Raw genomic sequence first — 25,457 nt, forward strand, 5'->3', positions numbered from 1 at the left:
TTAGGGTCCTTCTACATTATTTAAAGGATTATTTTGTTTACACCTACCAAGTCGGACCATCAATACAGTGGACTATCTGATTGTAGAGCGTAAGTTTCACCCAACGTTTACAACAGTCGAGCAAATTTGCGATTGCAGAGCATTGGCTTCGTATCGGTTATCCAATGGACCGTAATAGCATAAAGATCGTGGCGTAATAATCCAATTAATGCAATGGTTTTATTATGGAATGTTTTAGCATTAAACTAGCACGTGACATAATTAGACCGGTGTTTTTACGTAAACTCTACCTTGAATCCCATAGGTCAAACAACAGATGAGCAGAGGTAGTGTGACAGCCTGATCCATTGTTAGTTGATATTGCACTATCGATATTGTCTGACGTTGCTTGTCTCTGGTTGTTTGGTGACACTAGTTTTTTACGGTGTTTGTTGTCTTTCTACATACGCCGTTATCTGCTTCCTGCTTGCCGTAGCCCCGTCAGACAACGGTTTACGTTGCTATGCACAGCGTCCTCTCCTTCCATTCGTATGGGATGGTGACGTCGAAATATCACCCACTGAATTAATATAATTGTCTGAACAGCACGCATACTGTCTGCTGCTGGGAAGAATGAGCATTACGGGAATGTGGCGACAAGGAAAAAGTGGAATGCGATGCACGCTAAAGCAGAACAGTTTGCACCGCCCTAAAACCATGCTTATCAACGCAGTCGTGCCTACATTGCACCTGTCACTAGATAAAGTTCGATAGATGTAAATACAGGTTGTTGGGAAATTTATTTTACAATCGTACCGTTTCCGGGCTATAACCATTTGAAAACATATTGGTAAAGAGGCCACCTTTATAAGTAATTGATAAAGCGTGAACCTGTACGTCACTTTTTTTTACATTTCCATTCATTAATAGCCAAAGAAATAGCTCGTGTTCTCGCTGACGGGTTCTCTTCAACGTATGCAGTACGGCCTCTTCCAATTCGAGTGTGTGGCTTCTATTTGGAACATCACAGTCACGCCTGCTAACGATGAAGGTACCCTTCGTCGAAGTCGTTGCGTAACTCTGACGAAAAGGGTATGCGAAGCCGTCGGATGTTGTGGAGAACGATATTGATAAACGCTACGATCAGCTTCTCCACCAGCGTGAGCTTCGCCATTCAGGAGGATCATGTCGGCGTATTCCGCAAACGAGTACTCAGCCATGTGGCTCTAACAATCACAGACACTTGAATGAGACTCAACCAGATTAAAGAGGTAGGACAGACGTAGCCGTTCCGACACAAACAGCCACCCCTACCCCCACTATGACTACCCTGTTGCATACCTACCTACCAACATATTTCCAAACGGCTGTACGCTTCCGGACATCAGTTCCTATTCAAAATATTGTGTACTCACTCTCCTCTATAAATCCTACAAGTATCTAACCCAAATTTCCGAACGTCATGTACATCAAATCTCCACATCTCTTCTGCCTATTGGTGCTTACAAGACAACACGAGTCGATTGTTTTTGTTAGCATGATATCAGCAGCCATTGTACAAACAGGCATTTGTACAGCGCATACATTAAATCAACTGTAATTTTTCGTCACAATATACTTTACGTTTCTCTCCGGTTAAAAGATTATCAGTTGTAGGCCTTTTTCGTCTGTCCCTTGCATGCAGTGCTGATAATGATGTACGCGTGCACCTTTCAAAACAATTTCACCCTCTGGCAATAGTGCTGTAAATAAAAGCTAAACAAAATTGGAGACATGATAAATAAGTGAAGTATAGTGCAAAGGAGATGTTTTTCGGACGGCAAGCGTCACAGACGATTGCAACCTGTAGGGCCGAATTTAGCGAGAGAAAGACGGTTCGCTCACTCTCCGCCTCGGGGATGACTGGGTGTTTGTGTTGTCCTCATCATTTCATCATCATCCAGGAAAGTGGCGAAATTGGACTGAGCAAAGATTGGATAATTGTACGGGCGCTGATAACCACGCAGTTGAGCGCCCCACAAACCAAACATCATCATCTCCGCCTCGGGTCGCACGTCCATTCTTCTTAGACTGTCTCGTTCACTGATGCGGCACGCCACGAATTACTCTCCTGTGTTTACCTCTTCATCTCAGCGTGGCACTCGAAACCTACGACCTCAGTTATTTGCTGGACGTTTCCCGATATCTGTCTTCCTCTACTGTTTTTACCCTCTATATCTTCGTCTAGTACCGTGGAAGTTATTCCCTGATGTCTTAGTAGATATCTTGTCACTGTCTACCTTTTTTTGTCAGTGTTTTTCATATATTCCTGTACTCTCCGATTCTGCGCAGAACCTCCTCATCCCTTACCTTACCAGTTCACCTAATATTCAGCTTTCTTCTGTAGCACCACATCTCAAATAGTTCTATTCTCTTTTTTTCTGCTTTTCCCGCAGTCCATGTTTCACTAACATACAATGCTGAGCTCCAAACGTACATTCTCAGAAATTTCATCCTCAAATTAAGGTCTAGGTTTAATAATTGTAGGCCTCTCTTGGCTAGGGATGCCTTTTTGCCAGTGATAGTCTGTTTTTAATGTCCTCCTTGCTCCGTCCATCATGGGTTATTTTGCTGCTCAGGTAGCACGATACCTTCTACATCTACATCTACATCCATACTCCGCAAGCCACCTGATGGTGTGTGGCAACCACTTAATCACGAATCCTAATTTTAAATTTTTCGCTGTTCTCATTTCTGTTACCTGTCGTTACTTTCATTTCTCTTCGATTTACTCCTAATCCATATTCTGTACTCATAAGACAGTTCATTCCATTCAGGAGATCTTTTAATTCTTCTTCAGTTTCGATGAGAATAGCAATGCCATCAGCAAATTTATCATTCATATCCTTTCACCATCTATTTTAATTCCACCCTTGAATCTTTCATTTCTGCCATAGCTTCTTCGATGTATAAACTGAATAGTAGGGGCGAGAGACTACATCCCTGTCTTACACCATTTTCAAATTGAGCACTTCGTCCTTGGTCTTGCACTCTTATTGTATCCTCTTGCTTCTTGTACATATAGTGTATTACCCGGATTGCCCTACAGCTCACCGCTATTTTTCTCAGTATTTAAAAATTTTGCATCATTTGACACTGTCGAACGCTTTTTTCAGGTCGACAAATCTTGTGAATGTGTCTCAATTTTTCTTTAGTCTTGCTTCCATTATCAACCTCAACGTCATAATTGCCTCTCTCATGCCCTTGCCTTTCCTAAGGCCAAACTGATCGATATCTAACACATGCTCAATTTCCTTTTCCGCTCTTTTGTATATTAGTCTTCTCAGCAACTTGGATGTATGAGCTGTTAAGCTGATTGTGTGATAAGTCTCGCTCTTGTCGGCTCTTGCAATCTTGGGAATTGTGCGGAAGATGTTTCTCCGAAATTCTGATGGTATATCGCCAGACTCATGCATTCTACACACCAACACAAATAATCGTTTTGTTGCCACTTCCTCGAATGATCTTAGAAATTCTGATGGGATGTTACTTATCCTTACTGGCGTATTCAGTTTTAAGTCTTTCAGAGCTCTTTTAAATTCTGATTCTAATTCTATGTCCGCTGTCTTTTCTATATCGACTCCTGTTTCATCTTCCGTCACATCATCTAACAAGTCTTCCACTTCGTACAGGCATTCAATGTGTTCGTTCCACCTATCCACTCTCTCTTCTGCATTTAACAATGGAATGTCCACTGCACTCTTAATGTTACCATCATTGCTTTTAATTTCACCAAAGATTGTTTTGCCTTTTCAGTCATTTCTTTGGACCATCATATCTTTCACGATTTACTCATAATTTTCCTTCTTCCTTCGATCAATTGAAGTATTTCTTCTGCGACCCATGGTTTCTTCGTAGTTACCTTCTTTGTACCTATGTCTTTCTCCCCATCTTCTGTGATTGCTACTTTTAGAGATGTCCATTACTCTTCAACTGCCGGCCGGGGTGGCCGTGCGGTTCTAGGCGCTACAGTCTGGATACGGTCGCAGGTTCGAATCCTGCCTCGGGCTTGGATGTGTGTGATGTCCTTAGGTTAGTTAGGTTTAAGTAGTATTAAGTTCTAGGGGACTGATGACCTTATTTAAGTCCCCTAGTGCTCCGAGCCATTTAAACCTCTTCAACTGAACTGCTTACTGATCTATTCTTTATCGCAGTATCTACAGCGTTAGAGACCTTTAAGCTCACCTCTGAATTCTTTAGTGTTTCCGTACCCAACTTCTTTGTGAATTGATTCTTCCTCACTTGTCTCTTAAACTTTAGCCTACTCTACATCACTACCAAACTACTACCTAAAGCTGTATCTGCTCTTGGGTACGCCTTACAATTCAGTATCTGGTTTCGGAATCTCTGCCAGCCCATGATGTAATCTAACTGAAATCTTCCCCTGTCTCATGGCCTTTACCAAGTATACCTCCTCCTTTCATGATTCTTGAACAGTGTGTTAGCTGTTCCTGGCTGATGTTTTTTGCAATGTTTATTGCAGAGCTCAACTAGTCTTTCTCCTCCCTCATTCCTTATACCAAGTCCTACTCTCCGGAACTTCTTTCTTCTAATCGGTTTCCAGTCCCACATGACTGTTACATTTTCATCCCCCTCTACGTCTGTGCTTCCCGTTCTCTATCTCTTCATCCTCTGCTTGAGACGTTGGTGTGAACACCTGAACTATTTTCGTCGGTATTGGTTTGCTTTCTGTTCTCATGACAACAACTCTATCACTGAATTGTTCACATGACTCACTCTCTGCCCTGTCTTCCTATTCATAACGAATCCTACTCCTGTTATACCATTTTCTGAAACGGTTGATATTGCCCTATTCTCATCTGGCCAAAAAATTTGTGTCTTCTTTCCGTTTCACTTCACTGACCCTCACTATTACCTGTTTGTATCTCAGGATTTCCTTTTTTAGATTTTTTAGCTTCCCTAACACGTTCGACCTTCTGGCATTCCACGCCGCGACTCGTAAAATGTTATCCTTTCGTTGGTTATTCCATCTTTTTCTCATGGGCACCTCCCCCTTGGCAGTCCCTTCCCGGAGATCCGAATTGGGGGGGTGGGGGTGTAGTCTGTCATATTTTGCCAATGGAGAGCTCACGCTTTTTCGATTACAGACCACATCTCATGAGGATACACATTATGTGTCTTAATACAGTGCTCTCCATTGCTTTCTGCATTCTCAATCCGTTCGTCGTTACTGATTCTTCCGCCTTTAGGGGCAGTTTCCCACTCCAATGGCAAGAGAGTGCCATGAACCTTTGTCCGCTCGTCCCTCTTTAACATGGACGTTGGCTGAATAAGTGTGACATTTTACACCGGAAGTCTTCGGCCGCTTTGCTGATGATTTGTATTCGAAATGTAGGCGATGGCGGAGTTCTAACGCGAGACTGAGGACGTTTTGATTACTAATCACAGTCGCCACTGTATAGCACGGGTGCAGTGGACCACATGGTAGAATCGCATTATCATCGTTGAAACAGTGTATAGGGCATGACTTCGTCGTCTGAATAACATTAATTTCGTTTCGTTTTGCAGAATCGGTTTTCTACAGCGCGAGAAGGAAAAGATAATAGGATAGGTAAAGCAGAGATGATGAATGTTTGTCGTCAATAACATTAGTTAAATCGTCGCTGAGTTTCTACTGTATAAAACATAATAAATGTAATTTTTCACCACTTAAGTTGTCTTGGAATTGATAAATAATCCATCAACATTTCGCCATACGTGGCAAAACACCGATCCAAAGTCTTGCGTATGATAAAAGTCATAAATTGTTCTTCTGATAAAACAGATTTCTCTGTCTTCCGTAAAATTCCAAATGTGCAAATCCAGAGCAACTACATCATTAGGTTTCAAACTTCAACAGTAATTTGTTAGTGTTACCAGCTTTGTACATTTGAATGAAGAAACCTGTCTGGTAAAGTGAGCCCTACTCACTCCGATTCGGTTAACATAAATTAACAAAACACGTAGCGAGTCTCACGGAAAATACATGGACAAAAGTGACTCTTGCTCTGAGGGACGATGGCCTTCGGTGCATTACGGCCCGTGCTCAGTCGTTAAATGTAAAGGAACAAATGCAATTTCTGTAGTCACATCAGATACGTACATTTAATTCAAAACATAAGAAATAAAATATGATGAACATAGATTAGGTCTATATATTCAACTTATATGTCCATGTAACATCAGACATTACCAGCCTTTTATTGTTGGTACCGAGAACAGTGGAAATTAAGGGGTTGGGTAACCGTTGTATTTCTCGACCAACTGCTGATGTGCTGTGTAAGGAGGAGTACTGCATCATATCAGTCTTCGGACTAAATATAAAAAAACACAAACAAAATTCTTAGAATGAATTTCCTAGACAGTGAATACTCAAGGAGTCGTGATGAGTCAATCTTATATAATTTCAAGAATTTATTACATTGCTATACTCGTAGCTGTAACATTAAACTGGCATCAAAGAACAACCTGAATTCGTTTCACTTAAACCTATATATCTATCAGCAGATAATTAACTAGCGTCTGTTCTACTTCACGAGGTAAATACCCTCCTAGCTATTCAACCTATTCGGTTTTCGACTACACGAAGATGAGCAGTGCGCCGAGAGCACAGTTTGTAGGGCTAAGTGGAAACTAAAGTCAGATTGCAAGAGATAAATATCCACCCAGCAATCCTGTCGGATCGGTTTTCGACTGCATAGTGATGAACAATGCGCCGAGAGCACAGTTTGTAGGGTAGAGCGGAAACTAATGTTAGACTGCAGTACGCGAGTATTCAAAGTAGAAGTAAAACACGATAACAGTTTACCGATAGAGCGCATCGACCCATCGGACGTCAATTTTGGGTCTGCGCAGATACGGATCGTACATGTCGTGCACAGTGTGTGGCGTGACGAAATAATGCGATTTTCGGGTATATTCCACGGCTGTGAACTATCACCAGCCATTTCCGCATGTTCTTGTAATCCTTTACAGGCTAGTCTCTGACACAAGGACAAGCTCAGTTATACAAATGCCATATACTGATTTTATTCGTTTCTTTAATTTTATTTTAGTTAGTTATTTGCTGCCCTTTACGTGTACTATGTTATCTAGCATGTACCATAGATCCAATTTACCACCATTTACGTTTTTATCTTCACACCTCTCTGTTGCAAATGAAATAAGAAAATAAATTAAGAAGTAATATTGATAAAAATAGGAACTGCGTTCAATAAGTAATGCCAATTTCTGTTGAAAAAAATGCAGAATTTGTTTTGGGACATCATGGAATATTCCCGCTTCTGCATCTGTAGTTCCATGAAGTTCCAATCTGCGGCGGTGCTATACATTATGTGATCAAAAGTATCCGGACAGCTGGCTGAAAATGACTTAGAAGTTCGTGGCGCCCTCCATCTGTAATGCTGGAATTCAGTATGGTGTTTGCCAGCCCTTAGCATTTATGACAGCTTCCACTCTCACAGGTATACGTTCAATCACTTCCTGGAAATTTTCTTTGGGTGTGGCGCCCATTCTTCACGGAGTGCTAAACTGAAGAGAAGTATCGATGTCGGTTCAGTGAGGCCTGGCACGAAGTCGGCGTTACAAAACATCTGAAAGCTGTTCTATAGGATTCAGGTCAGGACTCTGTGCAAGCCAGTCTATTACAGGGATTTTATTGTCATGGAACCACTCCGCTACAGGCCGTGCATTATGAACAGATGCTCGATCGTGCTGACAGATGCAGTTGGCTCTGAGAACTATGGGACTTAACATCTGAGGTCATCAGTCCCCCAGAACTTAGAACTACTTAAACCTAACTAACCTAAGGACATCACACACATTCATGCCCGAGGCAGGATTCGAACCTGCGACCGTAGCGGTCGCGCGGTTCCAGACTGAAGCACCTAGAACCGATCGGCCACACCGGTCGGCACAGATTCAGTTGTCATCTCCGAATTGCTCTTCAACAGTGGGAAGCAAAAAGGTGCTTAAAACATCAATGTAGGCCTGTCTGTGATAGTGCCACGCAAAACAACAAGGGGTGCAAGCCACCTCCATGAAAAACACGACGACACCATAACACCACCGCCTCCGAATTTTACTGTTGGCACCACAGATGCTGGCAGATGACGTTCGGCGGGCATCCGTCATAACCACAGCCCGCCATCGGATCGCCACATTGTGTACCTTGATTCGTCATTCTATACAATGTTTTCCCACTGCTCTCGTTTGGGATTTACCGTCTTGATGTGTGGCTTATGAGCAGCCGCTCGACCATGAAATCCACGTTTTCTCACCTCGCATCTAACTGTCATAGTGCTTGCAGTGGATCCTGATGGTAGTTTGGAATTCCTGTTCGATGGCCCGGATAGATGTCTGCTTATCACACATTACGACCCTCTTCAACTGAGTGGCAGTCTGTCAGTCAAGAGACGAGGACGGCCTGTACGCTTTTGTGCTGTACGTGTCCCTTCACGTTTCCACTTCACTATCACATCGGAAACAGTAGACCTAGGAATGTTTAGGATTGTGGAAATATCGTGTACAGAAGTATGACACAAGTGACACCCAATCACCTAAGCACGTTCTAAGTCAGAGAGTTCCGCGGAGAGCCCCATTCTGCTCTCTGACGATGTCTGATGACTACTGAGGTCGCTGATATGGACTACCGGGCAGAAGGTGCAGCACAATGCACCTAATATGAAAGACGTATGTATTTGGAGGTGTCCGGACACTTTTAGCACACAGTGTACTTCATCTTCAAAATGGCGTGTGCAACAGATGTGCGTTCCACGCAGAGAAGCCATTTAGTTTGTTTTGGCGGAAAACCAGAGTATCGCAATTATTCATGGGCACTCGCAGAATGTATGTAGACCTGACAGTGAACAAAAGCACGGTGAGTTATTGTGCTGCCGGCCGGAGTGGCCGCGCGGTTAAAGGCGCTACAGTCTGGAACCGCACGACCGCTACGGTCGCCCGCATCTCGTGGTCGTGCGGTAGCGTTCTCGCTTCCCACGCCCGGGTTCCCGGGTTCGATTCCCGGCGGGGTCAGGGATTTTCTCTGCCTCGTGATGGCTGGGTGTTGTGTGCTGTCCTTAGGTTAGTTCGGTTTAAGTAGTTCTAAGTTCTAGGGGACTGATGACCGTAGCAGTTAAGTCCCATAGTGCTCAGAGCCATTTTTGAACCGCTACGGTCGCAGGTTCGAATCCTGCCTCGGGCATGGATGTGTGTGATGTCCTTAGGTTAGTTAGGTTTAAGTAGTTCTAAGTTCTAGGGGACTTATGACCACAGAAGTTGAGTCCCATAGTGCTCAGAGCCATTTGAACCATTTAGTTATTGTGCGAGGCGTCTGCCATCACCGCAACAAGGTCGTTCAAACCTTCCGATCTCTCATGGAGTGGCATCATACCACTTCCCTTCCGAAGAAATAGTTCAAGGACGCATCGTCAGCCGGTAAGGTCATGGCGATGCTTCGTGGACTCTGAAAGGGTTATTCTGTTTTTTGTCGTCCCTCATGGTGCAACGATCAACTCGGAAGTGTATTGTACTACCATCAGGAAACTGAAGAAACTCCTTCAGACGGTTCGTCACCACAAAAATTGAAATGAACTACTGCTTCATGACAACATAAGGCCTCAAAGAACCCTGAGCATCCGAGAGGAGCTCAAAAAACTCCACTGGACTGATTTTCCTCATTCCTCAACAACCCGGATCTCGCACCCCCAACTTCAAGTCGTGTGGCCAAATAAATGATGCACGCCGCGAGAGGCAGCACGTGGATGATGCGGAGGTTATTGATGCAGCAACACGTTGGCCTCGACGACGACCAGTGCAGTGTTACAGTGCGGGCGTACAGGCCGTCCCAGTAAGGCGTTGTAAGGCCGCTGCAACCAGCGGAGATTACGTTGAAGAAAAGGGTTTTGTAGCCAAAGAAGTTGTGAATAATATGTCGTACTGGAGCCCTTAATAAGACCAACCTGCTTTCAGAATAATGTGTTGCATTACTTATTAAACAACCCTCGTATAAGCTGGGAGAAGAATTTGAATGCATGCTAAGAATCCGTACATATGTATTACTAGAAGACAATAAACCTTTAAAATTAATAAGAACAGAAAAATAAACTGTGTTTCTGCTCATAAAATTATACATTTACGGTACGGTCAAATTAAGAATAACGAAATTTTGGATTAATAGCATTAAATCAAAGAATTAATTTATTTAATTTGTACGGAATGTGAAACAATGAAAATGGATATCGAATGAAAATAGTCAATTCCTACCAATTCTAATGTGTTAATCACGAAAATCACAAAGACAATTCAAAATAAACTCTAGCTTTCATTTCGCACCGTTTTATTACGGATTTTTATGTTAAGTTTAAAATCAAATATTATAATGGTTTGTCAAAGTCATAATAACTAGTAACAATGGATTATATTATTGTCCCTGGTCTTACTTGTATGCAATATTTTGGATATAAACATTTTGATACCAATTTTAGTGATTTTTTTGTCTCTCTCCTCTTCAACTTCAGTGACTTTATTAATTCACGTAATAATTTCTGCACATTCCAGAATGAGATTTTCACTCTGCAGTGGAGTGAGCGCTGATATGAAGGTTCCTGGCAGATTAAAACTGTGTTGGGGACCGAGACTCGAATTCGAGACCTCAGCCTTTCGCGGGCAAATGCTCTACCATCTCAGCTACCCAAGCACAACTCACGCCCCGTCCTCACAGCTTCACTTCTGCCAGTACCTATCCTCCTACCTTCCAAACTTTACAGAAGCTCTTCTGGTTCGCAGATGAGCTTCTGTAAAGTTTGGAAGGTAGGAGACGAAGTACTGGCAGAAGTGAACCGGTGTAACCGCTGCGGCAAGGCCGTTGCCTCGTTCTGCTACAGACACCATTTAAAATTGTAATTCCCGTATTTATTCGTATGATCAAATAAGCCTTTTGATCGACAATAAATTTCTTTAAAACGACGTACTTACTATCAGTCTCATGAAGAATTGCTTGTAACATAAGCGTAGTGGAAGTAGCCCTCATACCGAACAGTTCTGTCTCACTTCACCCCATCTGCTTGAAATGTAAGGTTACAGTATGACACCCAGTCTGATTCAGCATGAATGTAAGCAGTGACGGCGATTGTTTATTTTTAAAATAAAGACGTAATACCGTACCTACGTTACTTTGAATTGTAGGGTTGCCACTATCAAATCAAACCAGTTACTTCCAGTTAATGAACATATGGGCCTTCAACCTTCGACTAAACTCCTAAGTTAGTAGAGCTGTGATTTAAATCAGTATTCGTGCACTTGGGCCATTTAAAAAATTTAACTCAAGACCTACTTAAAAACGTGTCTAGAACTCGTCACCGATATCTAGCCTCTTTTATCAATTTCTCTTTTCTCTCTCATTGTTTTAAAGCCCGCGTATTGTGATTAGACAGGGGAAAACACATCCAGGTAACATTCATGACTCTAACAGGATTCAAGTTATTCAATGTAGACGATGTTACATTTTCTTTCTCTAATTTGTTGTACTCAGCTGAGGATGTGTTTGAATTTATGTGCGACTTCATTTTCTCTTGTCCAAACTAAGTGTCTTCAAATGACAGCCTTGTTGTTATTAAGTTATTTTTTCCATCCTTTCGCTGACTACAAGCGACTTCCCAGAAAAGTATGTTATTCTTCATTATGGTTTACGGATTCTGCTCTATCTTTCCGGCCGCAGTGGCCGAGCGGTTCTAGGCGCTTCAGTCTGGAAGCACGCGATCGCTACGGCCACAGCTTCGAATCCTGCCTCGGGCATGGATTTGTGTTATGTCCTTAGGTTAGTTAGATTTAAGTAATTCTAAGTTCTAGGGGGACTGATGACCTCAGATGTTAAGTCCCATAGTGTCAGAGCCATTTGAACCATTTGCGCTATGTTGTAGCATTTCTACACGTATAACAATTTCCGTTAGACCTTATTAAATTTCTATCATGTCTTTTCTTTAAGTTATTCATAGATAAAGGCCATTTAAGCGTTTTTATTGTAAGCTTGTGGTTCTTCGTTTCATGTAAGTGACAATAAAACGTTAATCACTGTTTCTTAATTAATATTTTAGGTTCATTATAAAACTTAAAAGAAAACATCGTCATTCAAATTCCATTTTCACATTTTCGCCCTACAATTTTCCTCGGATTTGCTTTTTTCATTTTTTCACGATGTTTTTAGTTTGAGATCTGACTCAAATTAAAACAGTAGCAGAAGCGTGAAATACTTCAATTGGTGTGCTATAGTGGCGAAACTGTGCTGTTTTTGTTAAGAATTTTTTATGGTGTTTGTTCCGATTTTTAATTTCTATTTTCACTATTTCTCGATTTAGACCTTTCGGTTCAGTTGAGAGATTTACCGATTCTGGTGATTAGTGCCTGATTAGTCTTCGAATCTTCTTCCTTCCATCCTCTGGGATATATGACACATAATTTTAAGTCTAGTTGTTACTTTTATTTCGTGACATATCTCCACATACTGAATTGTTTCTTGTCCATTAGTGGAGATGACTGTAGTATCAGCAGCAAATACCATGCAGTGAAAACCAATTTTGTTTTCGAGGCATCTGCCAACAGGAACAGCCTTATACTCGTTTTGGGATTCTGTAATCATTTTCTGCAGAACTTAACTGAGTAGTAATGGGGATAAGCCACCACGTTATTGGCCAGCTAACTTGATCTCAAATGCTGCTGCATAAAGTACTGATAGAAGTTTAACTGATGTAGAGTCAGTAACGCAACAGGTATTAATGCACTGCCGTCTGTTGCACACTTCATTGCAGGCTGAGCATCGAGTTAGTAGTGTGTTGCTGTTTGCTTCAGGATCAGCGGCAACTCCAGCCTCGTCGTATAAGTGTATTGGTGTTTGCTTGAGAGTTCACTCTGCATCTGGCCTCACAGTATTGGAGTATTCGTGTTTCCTTCATGTCTGACTATCGCTTTGGCCACACGATATTAGTGTACTGATCTTTGCTTCAGATTTCATTGCGGTTCTCGACTCACGGTATTAGTGTATTGGCGATGATTGCTTCAAATTTGACTGTGCTTCTGGCCTCAGGGAATTCTACATCTGCATCTACATTTATACTCCGCAAGCCACCCAACGGTGTGTGGCGGAGGGCACTTTACGTGCCGCTGTCATTACCTCCCTTTCCTGTTCCAGTCGCGTAAGGTTCGCGGGAAGAACGACTGTCTGAAAGCCTCCGTGCGCGCTCGAATCTCTCTAATTTTACATTCGTGATCTCCTCGCGAGGTATAAGTAGGGGGAAGTAATATATTCGATACCTCATCCAGAAACGCACCCTCTCGAAACCTGGCGAGCAAGCTACACCGCGATGCAGAGCGCCTCGCTTGCGGAGTCTGCCACTTGAGTTTGTTAAACATCTCCGTAACGCTATCACGGTTACCAAATAACCCTGTGACGAAACGCGCTGCTCTTCTTTGGATCTTCTCTATCTCCTCCGTCAACCCGATCTGGTACGGATACCACACTGATGAGCAATACTCAAGTATAGGTCGAACGAGTGTTTTGTAAGCCACCTCCTTTGTTGATGGACTACATTTTCTAAGGACTCTCCCAATGAATCTCAACCTCGTACCCGCCTTACCAACAATTAATTTTATATGAACATTCCACTTCAAATCGTTCCGCACGCATGCTCCCAGACATTTTACAGAAGTAACTGCTACCAGTGTTTGTTCCGCTATCATATAATCATACAATAAAGGATCCTTCTTTCTATGTATTCGCAATGCATTACATTTGTCTATGTTAAGGGTCAGTTGCCACTCCCTGCACCAAGTGCCTATCCGCTGCAGATCTTCCTGCATTTCGCCACAATTTTCTAATGCTGCAACTTCTCTGTATACTACAGCATCATCCGCGAAAAGCCGCATGGAACTTCCGACACTATCTACTAGGTCATTTATATATATTGTGAGAAGCAATGGTCCCATAACACTCCCCTGTGGCACGCCAGAGGCTACTTTAACGTCTGTAGACGTCTCTCCGTTGATAACAACATGCTGTGTTCTGTTTGCTAAAAACTCTTCAATCCAGCCACACAGCTGGTCTGATATTCCGTAGGCTCTTACTTTGTTTATCAGGCGACAGTGCGGAACTGTATCGAACGCCTTCCGGAAGTGAAGAAAAATAGCATCTACCTGGGAACCTGTATCTAATATTTTCTGGGTCTCATGAACAAATAAAGCGAGTTGGGTCTCACACGATCGCTGTTTCCGGAATCCATGTTGATTCCTACATAGTAGATTCTGAGTTTCCAAAAACGACATGATACTCGAGCAAAAAACATGTTCTAAAATTCTACAACAGATCGACGTCAGAGATATAGGTCTGTAGTTTTGCGCATCTGCTCTACGATCCTTCTTGAAGACTGGGACTACCTGTGCTCTTTTTCAATCATTTGGAACCTTCTGTTCCTCTAGAGACGTGCGGTACACGGCTGTTAGAAGGGGGACAAGTTCTTTCGCTTACTCTGTGTAGAATCGAATTGGTATCCCGTCAGGTCCAGTGGACTTTCCTCTGTTGAGTGATTCCAGTTGCTTTTCTATTACTTGGACACTTATTTCGATGTCAGCCATTTTTTCGTTTGTGCGAGGATTTAGAGAAGGAACTGCAGTGCGGTCTTCCTCTGTGAAACAGCTTTGGAAAAAGGTGCTTAGTATTTCAGCTTTACGCTTGTCATCCTCTGTTTTAATGCCATCATCATCCCGGAGTGTCTGGACATGCTGTTTCGAGCCACTTACTGATTTAACGTACGACCAGAACTTCCTAGGATATTCTGTCAAGTCGGTACCTAGTATTTTACTTTCGAATTCACTGAACGCTTCACGCATAGCCCTCCTTACGCTAACTTTGACATCGTTTAGCTTCTGTTTGTCTGAGAGGTTTAGGCTGCGTTTAAACTTGGAGTGAAGTTTCCTAACTTTGTTGTTGTACCACGGTGGGTTTTTCCCGTCCCTCACAGTGTTACTCGGCACGTATCTGTCTAAAACGCATTTTACGATTGCCTTGAACTTTTTACATAAACACTCAACATTGTCAGTGTCGGAACAGAAATTTTCGTTTTGATCTGTTAGGTAATCTGAAATCTGCCTTCTATTACGCTTGCTAAACAGATAAACCTTCCTCCCTTTTTTTATATTACTATTAAATTCCATATTCAGGGATGCTGCAACGGCCTTATGATCACTGATTCCCTGTTCTGCACTTACAGAGTCGAAAAGTTCGGGTCTGTTTGTTATCAATTAATGTGTTGATGGTTGTTTCACATTTGACTGTAGCTCAGTACTCACAGTATTAGTGTATTGCTGAATAAAATGTTCTCGGGTTTCCAACTGCGTCAACTGCTTAAAACTACACGAGCCTTCGCCCAAGCACTCCTTGGCCATTGTCAAGTGGTATGACTGCCTGTGGGCTGTTGGTGCGCCCTTATATACGCTAGCTGCCGTTTATGACGTCACTGGTGCCCGTGACATTACCATATATGGGCATGTTTTGAGTCGGCGTTCGATGTGCCCTCTTCAACCGCGCGATCGCTGGATCTCACGCAGAGCTGAGCTGTAAGCCACCGTCTCTATTCAGGGTGTTTGCGGTAATATTTATTTCAATAGCTTCCTTTATTGAACTGTCCGAGAAGCCGTTAGTGCGAGCCACGCGTAGTTTTAAGCAATTTACGCGGTTGGAAACATTTTGTTCAATGTTATCGCCGCGAGACTCTGCATTTATACATTAGTGTATTGCAGTTTGTGTCAGATTTTACTGTGGCTCTGGTTTCACAGTATTGGCATATCGTTAGTTGTTTTAGATTTGACTGTGGCTCTGTCCTCATGCTGTTAGTGTATTGATGTTTGTTTCAGATATGAGTGTGACCCTGACGTCACGGTTTCAGGTTCGACTGCGGTTCCGGCCTGGGGGTGGTGCGGTCTGAGGAGACGGTGCAGCTGAACCAGTGGAACCGCGTGACGCTGTACAGGCACCGCTGGGACGCCTGGCTGCAGCTGAACAAGGGCCGCAGGGTCGAGGGTCGCTCAAAGGTGAGAGGCCACGTGTGTCGCACGTGGCGCTCACGTGTAGTGTTTGTATCAGAGTGGCACATCAGCGATGACGCTTGTGGCGGGTGGATAGCACACAAAGCCCGTGAGCTGTGTTTTATGGTACAGCCAATTTACCACTATCCTTCTTGCTGTGCTATGTTGGAAGTTCCCTCCAAGCGAAATGATTATGTTTAACAATAACCGTGGTACATTCGAATACTACGAACATTCTACAAGCGTTAGAGGCTTATTTATGATACTGAAAACGTTTGTCTGGGATGAAGAAATATTACTGTGGAGAAGAGCAAGTTCACTACACTTCCTGTTATTGTTGGGTTTCCATGTAGTGTTGACCTGACTGTATTGTCTTAGTCTTAACCCTCGTACCGAGCGAGGTGGCGCAGTGGTAGCACACTGGACTCGCATTCGAGAGGAAGACGATTCAGATCCGTGTTCGGCGGATTTCTTTCTCCCTCCTTCCGTAACCCGAACTTGTGCTCCGTCTCTAATGACCTCGTTGTCGCCGGGGCGTTAAACACTAATCTGCTCCGTAACCCTCGTGAACTAGCTGGTAAGCTGAACGAGGCTGTACCACTGGATAGCCGGAGAATATGAGGAGCATATTAAGTGATTGCATGTCATGCCATTAAATACTCTTGAACAGGGGTGTCCAACCTGCGGCGCACATACGGCCCTAAGCAAGTATCAGTGCGGCCCAAGAAGTGAGGCTCTGTCACACGACCGGTAAAAAAAAGAGAAATTCATAAAATTCCGTTTGAATAAAATTATGATAAACTGAATATTTTCAGTAGAACGAAAAACCAGTCCAAGTTCCAAATTTTTACTTTCTATTCATTCTATGACTAGTTTCGGGCTGAAACCCATTTTCAAACCATCATAATAAAGTCGCGAATTCGAAAATGCCATTTTCGACTTTGTTAGGATTATTTCAAAATGGGTCTCGGCCCTAAACTAGTCATCGGAATGAATAAAAAGTAAAAATTAGCAACTAGGACTGGTTTCTCGTTCTACTGATTATCACAAGTTGGTGACCCAAGCTACTGCAGCATGCTGGAAGTTCGTAAACATTTCCAGTATGAGACCACAGCCACACGGCCACACGACGCTGTTGTCTTATTGGTTCGTGTCGTTCTTGTCATGCTGCCCGTGTTATACTGGAACCCCTGAAGCCTTGTCCCTATAACCGTAAAATCCGTCAGGTGCGATAATCTGTTATTTTACGGCTACTTTAGTTGCAACTAAGAAGCTAGAGATTTAGATACGTAAAAGGAAATTAATTTTTGGAAATACAAGGAAATTCTGTATTATTTCTTTACAGTTTTGGTAAATAACCTTTTTCGCTACAAAGTGATAGAAGCCAGAAATGTAAATTCCTGGAATGAGTTAACTATGTACCTTCCCCCCCCCCCCCCCCCCACACTTTTTCTTTTTTTGCTCACCGACTAATGTTAGTACTGAGTATGTGATAATGCGGTCCAGCAGTATATTCGTCATCTTCCAGTTTGGCCAAGGTGGGTTAAAAGGTTGGACACCACTGCTCTGTAAGAATATTTATTACACGAATGCATGGTTTCACGGTGATATATAATGATAAAATTTTCTAGGGCTTCCAGCCACGTCAAGTGGTTATATGTCAAAGATCCCCCTGCTCAATACCTCTTGGCCGATGTCAAGTGGTGACAGTCGTGTGATCGCTGCTGCAGTCATTATAGCGGTGCTGCGGCTTCGTTGGTGCCCAGTCTAGCGCCATACACGGTAATGGTTTCGTTACCCACCAGCCGAGCCTGCTACAGCCTCCCGATGGACAGTTTCCCACGCTATGCTTACCTGTAGGCCTCCGTCTTTATGGAGGATATTATTAGAAATTTTTATCTCGACTGCCTTTTTTGTGTATTTGTATCACAGGATACATTGTTGTATTCCATAATAGACGTCTCAAGGAATGCAGTTCGGTGTCCGTTTTCCGGATCGTGTTCTCAGGACACCGTAAGCAGCAATATTTGTCGTATTCTATAGGGCGCTATCCATTACTACGCACATTCAGCGCTACATAAAATTTCGCGCGTTCGGTATCTCAACAAATCTGCGGTAGCAGAAGATGTTCTTGAAAACAGACACCGAATTTCGTTCGACGAGGTATCTAATATTGAACAGACTTACGGATTTTGTAATAGCGTTACAAAAGAAGCCATCACAGCTCGGCGTCTGCAGCCAAGCACAGCTTGGAGCCGGGCCTTCCGAAAGTTGAGGCGGGTCCAGCAGGTTTACAACGGAAACATTACCACATATGGTGCTGGAGTGGGCACCAGTGACGTCACTGAATGCAGGCTCGAGGCCTACAAGAAAGACAGGCCACGGCGCGTACGTCACGAAGGTAGGCTGGCGCTAGGTCGCTCGCTCAACTCAGCAGACAAACTACGTTTCTACACCTGTTAATTCGTAACTAGGTGTGTATGTACAAACGATAACTCCACGGTATCCACTATTACGGAATCTTACTGTTATTAGTCCTACAATGATCGGAAGTCCAGAGGCCTACTTATAATTTGTTACGGCTGTACTGGGGTACAAGAAAAAATGATTATCAGTTGCATAAGACACCACTTCTTGTATGAAATGAGGACTGTTAAGCAGAAGAGCCTAAACGCCATAAAAAAAAGTCGTTATACCATTTATATCGAGTATTGATCTTAAATTAAATTTTGTTGTAGCGCTGTTGATCAGTAAGACCTCATAACAGATTCCAGTAGATCGTTAGTACGTACACGCCCAGCTGCGACTTAACAAGTGTAGAAACTCATTTTGTCTGCTGAGCTGAGTGGGCGAGCGAGTTCAGGCCAACCTTGGTGACGCACACGTCGCGGCCTGTCATTTCGTGGGCCTCGTGGCATACTGTATGAAGGGCGGCAGCAGCTACCACACTACAGTCACCACTTGACAACGACGGAGCAGCAGTCGGCCGAAAGCTCGTGGATTTTAAACCACTTGACGTGGGTGGAAGCTCGAGAACATTTTATGAGGATATTACTGTATTATCTCCAATTTAAACGTGAGACACAGTTCGCCACAATATTAAACCAGGACAACAAAATTACATGTAGCACCGATCTGCATGTGAGTACTGAAAAGAAATCACAAACGTCGCAAAACAGAAGGGGGTCTAAGCCCAGAACGGAACCTAGAGTCAGGATCACGTCTTCTTTCGACCTGTGTATTACCAGCAACGTAAACAGAACCTGTCCCAGAACGGCGTGAGGTGCCCACATTAGTTTACCAGTAATCACCTGACGTGAGTAGCTAATTCCTTAGGCGTAGTACACATCGTTGTGCGTAGATTTCTTCCTCTCTTAAACTCCGTGGCCTGACCCTTCCCGAGTCATTATACCCGCTGTTTCAAAACGAATATCGGGGTTTTGAGGCTTTGTAGCATTTATTACATTCAACGTACAGTCACAAATAATGCAGCAAATGAAAGAGCAACTAAAAGACTTTTTAATACAAATGTTCAATTTGAGCACCATTTGTCACAGTACACACATTGAATCGATAGCTGAGTTGTCCCAAACCTTGACCTATGTGTCTGGAGTAGTCGTTCAAAAACTGCTTCAATCCTGTTTCTTATGTTGCGTAGATTCGCTGGTATCGACGACACATACACATGATTCTGTATGAAACCCCAAATGTAAAAATCACATGGCGTCAAATCGGGTGAACGTAGAGGCCATGCAAAAGAAGTTCTGTCATCTGACCACTTGCGACCAATCCAGCACTGGGGTACTACGTCGTTTAAGGGGAGTTAGAACGAAAATGTTTCTTTCACATTTTCGGACTTTTATCTCATTATAAAATTTGCAATTTTTCGAATACAATGATATAAATATCACTTGTAAACTCATATGAGAAGTATTTTATTTTTTTAAATATAATATACTCCGGTCGAAAATGTTAAAAATTTTACGTGCATTGCTTCAAGATCTAATAAACTGGGTAATTTTTATATAGAAGTATGTGGATTTCTGTGTTGTAAGGGTCATGTCCAGAAGAGGATGGGCACCAGGTTGAGGAAGTTGAAACAACGTTTGAGAGACAAGAAACTTTCTGATGGTAAAACCATAAGAGGCAGGTTGACAGACAAAATGATTGTTGAAGTACAGGAGTGTTATGGGATGGCCATTAGAAATAACATTGAGGGTTGTTGAAAATGAAGCAGGCAGTATGGGCTACCTTTTTCCATAGAGTGTCAACTGATGAAAAACCGGTACATCACCTTTGCTCTCCTGGATCTGATTCTTGGAGAGAACTCAAACATTTAATACAGCCATAAACATTCCATCCCAGTAGAGTCATAGATATCATAAAACCTATTTACAGAGCCGTGGCAAATCCTGAATTACTGCAGAAGTGTCTGTATGGTCAGACTCAAAATCCCAATGAGTCGTTGAAAAATCTTATATGGTCTCGCCTACCAAAAAATGTTTTTGTTGGAATGAAGACACTAAATCGGGGGTTCACTGATGCTGTTATTGCTTCTAATAATAACAAAATTGATACGGCGAAAGTGCTACAGCATATGGAAATTAATCCTGCAACAAACTGCATCAGAGAACTTGAATGGATGGTCAACGTTCGGATTGATAAAGCAGAGTATGCTGCACAGTTGGCCACTAAGGAGTCCAGAAAGAAGAAAAAACTGGAGAAAGGTCAAGAGGATGATATAGAATATGGTGCAGGGTGCTTCGGAACGTCCAAAAATTTAAAAAATGAAGCACGTATTAAGTGAGTTACAGTATTTTGAAACTTTAGAAGCCGTTACTGAAAATATGCATTTTCTGTTCCATTTTTCCCTAAATTTCGGAAACCACTTCGAGTAGAGTATTCAAAATAGAGTCTGCTGAATTTAAAGAAGAACATAATGTTATGTATAATTAAAATTATTTAGGGTAACGTAGAAAAAAGTACACAAAATTATAACCGTGTAATTAAAATATTGTATTTCCGAAAGCAGTGGCTGAAAATGCAATTATTGTAGTTCAGTAGACTCAGAACATACAGTTTAGTGTCCTGTAAAAGTTTCATGTCAATGGCTACAGTGGTTCCTGAATTACAGGGAAGCCAAGTGAGTAAATTTAAAATTGTCGGGATAGGGCGTTCCAACTCCTCCTGGATATGGCTCAAAAGACATTCATTTTAGGGGAGTCTCGTGGGAATTTGCCGAACCGCGGATGTGCACATTATGTGTGTTCACGTTTGCACTTAGGTGAAACGTCAATTCGTTACTGAAGACGACACTATCCAGAAAATTTTCATCATGATGTAGTACATTTCATTTGCAAAGGGGCACGTTAACCATATTCGGTAGGCTTTACATGTTGTAACAGGTATATAGGCAAAACTGCTTGATTTATTCTTTCATTGGACGTATTTTTATTCTTCTTCTGCTTCGTTAGTACTCTTCGGGAATACGTGTGGCTGGTTTTGCACGTCTTCTTTTTTCCCCATACCTCTTCATTCTCTCGCTTCTTCTGTTTCTTTCTTCTTCTGTTAAGGGAACTTTGATTTTGGTGTCTGGCCACCTCTGACCATCCATCAACCCTTTACACTTCTTCCTGTCCTGTACTGCTGCCTGCAGATTCCTTTCTTTTATTCCCACAGCCTTCCAGTCATCTCTGACTTGCTTCACCCAGTTGTTTCCCGTGTGACACGTTGCATTCCATATCTTCTTAGCCAAGCTTGCCTCATCCACCCTCATGATGTGCCCAACAAATTATAACTTCATCTTCCGTATCTCGCTCGATACGGATTCGATATTTTAATGCAGTTCCTGTCGTGTTCTGTGTATCCAGATATACTCATGTTTTCTGGTGCCCCATATGGCTCCCAAAATTTTCCCCTCCTCCTTCTCCAACTGTATACAAGCTCTCTTGCCGAGTGTGATCATTTCTGATGTATACAGAGCAGCATTTCTTACAGTTGCTGTGTAATGTCGCAGTTTCGCATTCCGTGACAGATTTTTCTTGCCATATGTTGTTTTCACCTCATACCGCAGCTTCTGCAAAAGCCGTGCCATGTCTACTGCGCTACTGTTATCTTCTCACCCAGATAACGAAAAGTGTTGACTTATTTATTATTATTTATAACTGTAAGTTGAAAGTAATAAATGCTCCGAAGCCTTAAAACCAAGATATTCATTTTCAAACACTGTGTGCGTGTAATGCCTTGTTGTTTGGATTAATACATTTTTGAAAATATGAGTGAATAAAGGTTAGATTTTAGTACGAGCGACTTGAATAGCAAAGTGAACAGCGTGAATCAGATTTCCGTGCAGTATTTGGCAGTTCACAGCAGTCGGAAGTTCTGCAGGATGCCTTCTGTCAGTATGTGAACTCCGCGAATAATCTGGGCAAAGCCCACACACCATACTGGGCAATACAAATACGGCCCGTGATTCAGCGGCCACAGACAACTTCACAACTGCGAACTCTCTGGCATCAAGGAACGTTGCGCGCCAGTGTGCCAGTGACCTGGTTACCACGAGCTTTCAGAAGCAGAAATTCACTGAGCCCAATTCGTGCTTGATCGCAGAGTGATGAAAGGAGGAAAGATAAAACAGACTTCTTTCAGTGATAACGCTGCACTAAACGGACCTGAACGTATTCGGGAGGATGACGGTTCGAACTCGCGTCCGGCTATCCTCATTCAGGTTTCCCGTGATTTCCCTAATCCGCTTAAGAGAAATGCCGAGATAAGTTTCGGCTACGTCTCTAATGACCTCGCTGTTGACGGGACGTTAAACACTAATCTCATCCTTCAGGCCTTAAAGTTGCGTGCTATCCTACTACTGCCATAGCGAACTTTTATTTTTCCCTTCTCCCTAGCGTCTAGAATGGGATCCGCTTTTTGGTTGGTTGGTTGATTTGGGGGAGGCGATGAAACAGCAAGGTCAGCGGCGCCATCGGATTAGGGAAGGGTGGGAAAGGAAGTGCCGTTCCGAAGGAACCATCCCGGCCTTTGCCTGATGCGATTTAGGGAAATTGCCGAAAACCTAAATCAGGATTACCGGACGCAGATTTGAACCGTCTTCCTCCCGAATGCGAGTCCAATGTGGCAACTACTGCGCCACCTCACTTGGAAATCCCCTTTTCAAGAAACTGGAAAAATTTTATTGTTTTATTTAGTTTTGTGTCCGAGAGCCCATCCTGGCACCACAGCCGTCAAGGTAACCTGAGGGAGGCGAGCTGTGTGCGCCATCTGCCTGCTAATCATGTAAGCATTTGTAGCGTGGGTTGTTATATTTTTTGTCACCTCTTTCAGAGGGGCGAAAACAGGCCTACATTGAAATTACACAAAGTGCTTATGTCAGTATTTTCGTATCCAAATGATGAGTGGTAACTGGATAAATGGGGTGTCAAATTGACCTGCGTGGGTTATAGTTTGGCAAATATGGGTTCGTTCGATTGAAAGTAATCAGCGCAATCAAGGAAAAATAATTAATAATGAACTTCTGAATCATTCTTGAAACCATGTGCAGTAAATAAAGTGCGTCAAATTTTTCCCTAATCTAACTTGTTTTTCGATTTTAGACAAATCATTTCACAAAATATTTGACTGATCTAGTTTTCGAAAGTTTTTAACTGTTTGTGTATCGTTTTCTCTGAGGCAGAGTTTGGGAAGTAGGCCAGCGTTTGCTTAAATGAGCGAAGGCAAACAGTCAGGACATCCAGAGTGCCCATGCACCAGGCTGCACATTGTTACCTAACGCGCTGATTCGATTTTGGTCTCGTACGCCTCCCTTTCGCACAAAGTAGCGCGCTGCGAGATGCACCATACGAGCAGATCTCGGCGCGAATACTCCGCTGGGGTGAAGTTAATATTAATGTCAAAACAGTACTGCACAATAGTTGGTGCTCCTCACATCCACATCACTTGGCTGATGGACAAATATCTCATAAGCGAAACTCCACATGGTGCCCCTCTCAGATTTAGTGGTAAAATGGCCCAATGTTTTTTTTTTTCTTTGGTCAACAATCTACTGACTTGTTTGATGCGGCCCGCCACGAATTCCTTTCCTGTGCTAACCTCTTCATCTCAGAGTAGCACTTGCAACCTACGTCCTCAATTATTTGCTTGACGTATTCCAATCTCTGTCTTCCTCTACAGTTTTTGCCCTCTATAGCTCCCTCTAGTACCATAGAAGTCATTCCCTCATGTCTTAGCAGATGTCCTATCATCCTGTTCCTTCTCCTTATCAGTGTTTTCCACATATTCCTTTCCTCTCCGATTCTGCGTAGAACCTCCTCATTCCTTACCTTATCAGTCCACCTAATTTTCACCATTCGTCTATAGCACCACACCTCAAATGCTTCGATTCTCTTCTGTTCCGGTTTTCCCACAGTCCATGTTTCACTACCATACAATGCCGTACTCCAGACGTACATCCTGAGAAATTTCTTCCTCACATTAAGGCCGGTATTTGATATTAGTAGACTTCTCTTGGCCAGAAATGCCTTTTTTGCCATAGTGAGTCTGCTTTTGATGTCCTCCTTGCTCCGTCCGTCATTGGTTATTTTACTGCCTAGGTAGCAGAATTCCTTAACTTCATTGACTTCGTGACTATCAATTCTGATGTTAAGTTTCTCGCTGTTCTCATTTCTACTACTTCTCATTACCTTCGTCTTTCTCCGATTGACTCTCAAACCATACTGTGTACTCATTAGACTGTTCATTCCGTTCAGCAGATCATTTAATTCTTCTTCACTTTCACTCAGGATAGCAATGTCATCAGCGAATCGTATCATTGATATCCTTTCACCTTGTATTTTAATTCCACTCCTGAACCTTTCTCTTATTTCCATCATTGCTTTCTCGATGTACAGATTGAAGAGTAGGGGCGAAAGGCTACAGCCTTGTCTTACACCCTTCTTAATACGAGCACTTCGTTCTTGATCGTCCACTCTTATTATTCCCTCTTGGTTGTTGTACATATTGTGTATGACCCGTCTCTCCCTATAGCTTGACCCTACTTTTTTCAGAATCTCGAACAGCATGCACCATTTTATATTGTCGAACGCTTTTTCCAGGTCGACAAATTCTATGAAAGTGTCTTGATTTTTCTTTAGCCTTGCTTCCATTATTAGCCGTAACGTCAGAATTGCCTCTCTCGTCCCTTTAGTTTTCCTAAAGCCAAACTGATCGTCACCTAGCGCATACTCAATTTTCTTTTCCATTCATCTGGATATTATTCTTGTAAGCAGCTTCGATGCATGATGATGCTTTTCCGAAAGTCAGATGGTATATCGCCAGACTCATATATTCTACACACCAACGTGAATAGTCGTTTTCTT

The 25,457-nt window shown here is 42.7% G+C and overlaps 1 protein-coding gene across 1 annotated transcript in view; it reads left to right on the forward strand.

Moving 5' to 3' along the window:
• The window catches only part of LOC126088464 (pikachurin-like), a 1,041,406-nt gene that overhangs the window by 812,909 nt on the left and 203,040 nt on the right, over positions 1-25,457 (forward strand). The window contains exon 6 of the mRNA XM_049906606.1: positions 15,951-16,095. Coding sequence (XP_049762563.1) covers positions 15,951-16,095 — 145 coding nt within the window. The remainder of the gene's footprint in view (positions 1-15,950; positions 16,096-25,457) is intronic.

The sequence above is a fragment of the Schistocerca cancellata genome, chromosome 6, assembly GCF_023864275.1.
Source record: "Schistocerca cancellata isolate TAMUIC-IGC-003103 chromosome 6, iqSchCanc2.1, whole genome shotgun sequence".
Taxonomy (NCBI): domain Eukaryota; kingdom Metazoa; phylum Arthropoda; class Insecta; order Orthoptera; family Acrididae; genus Schistocerca; species Schistocerca cancellata.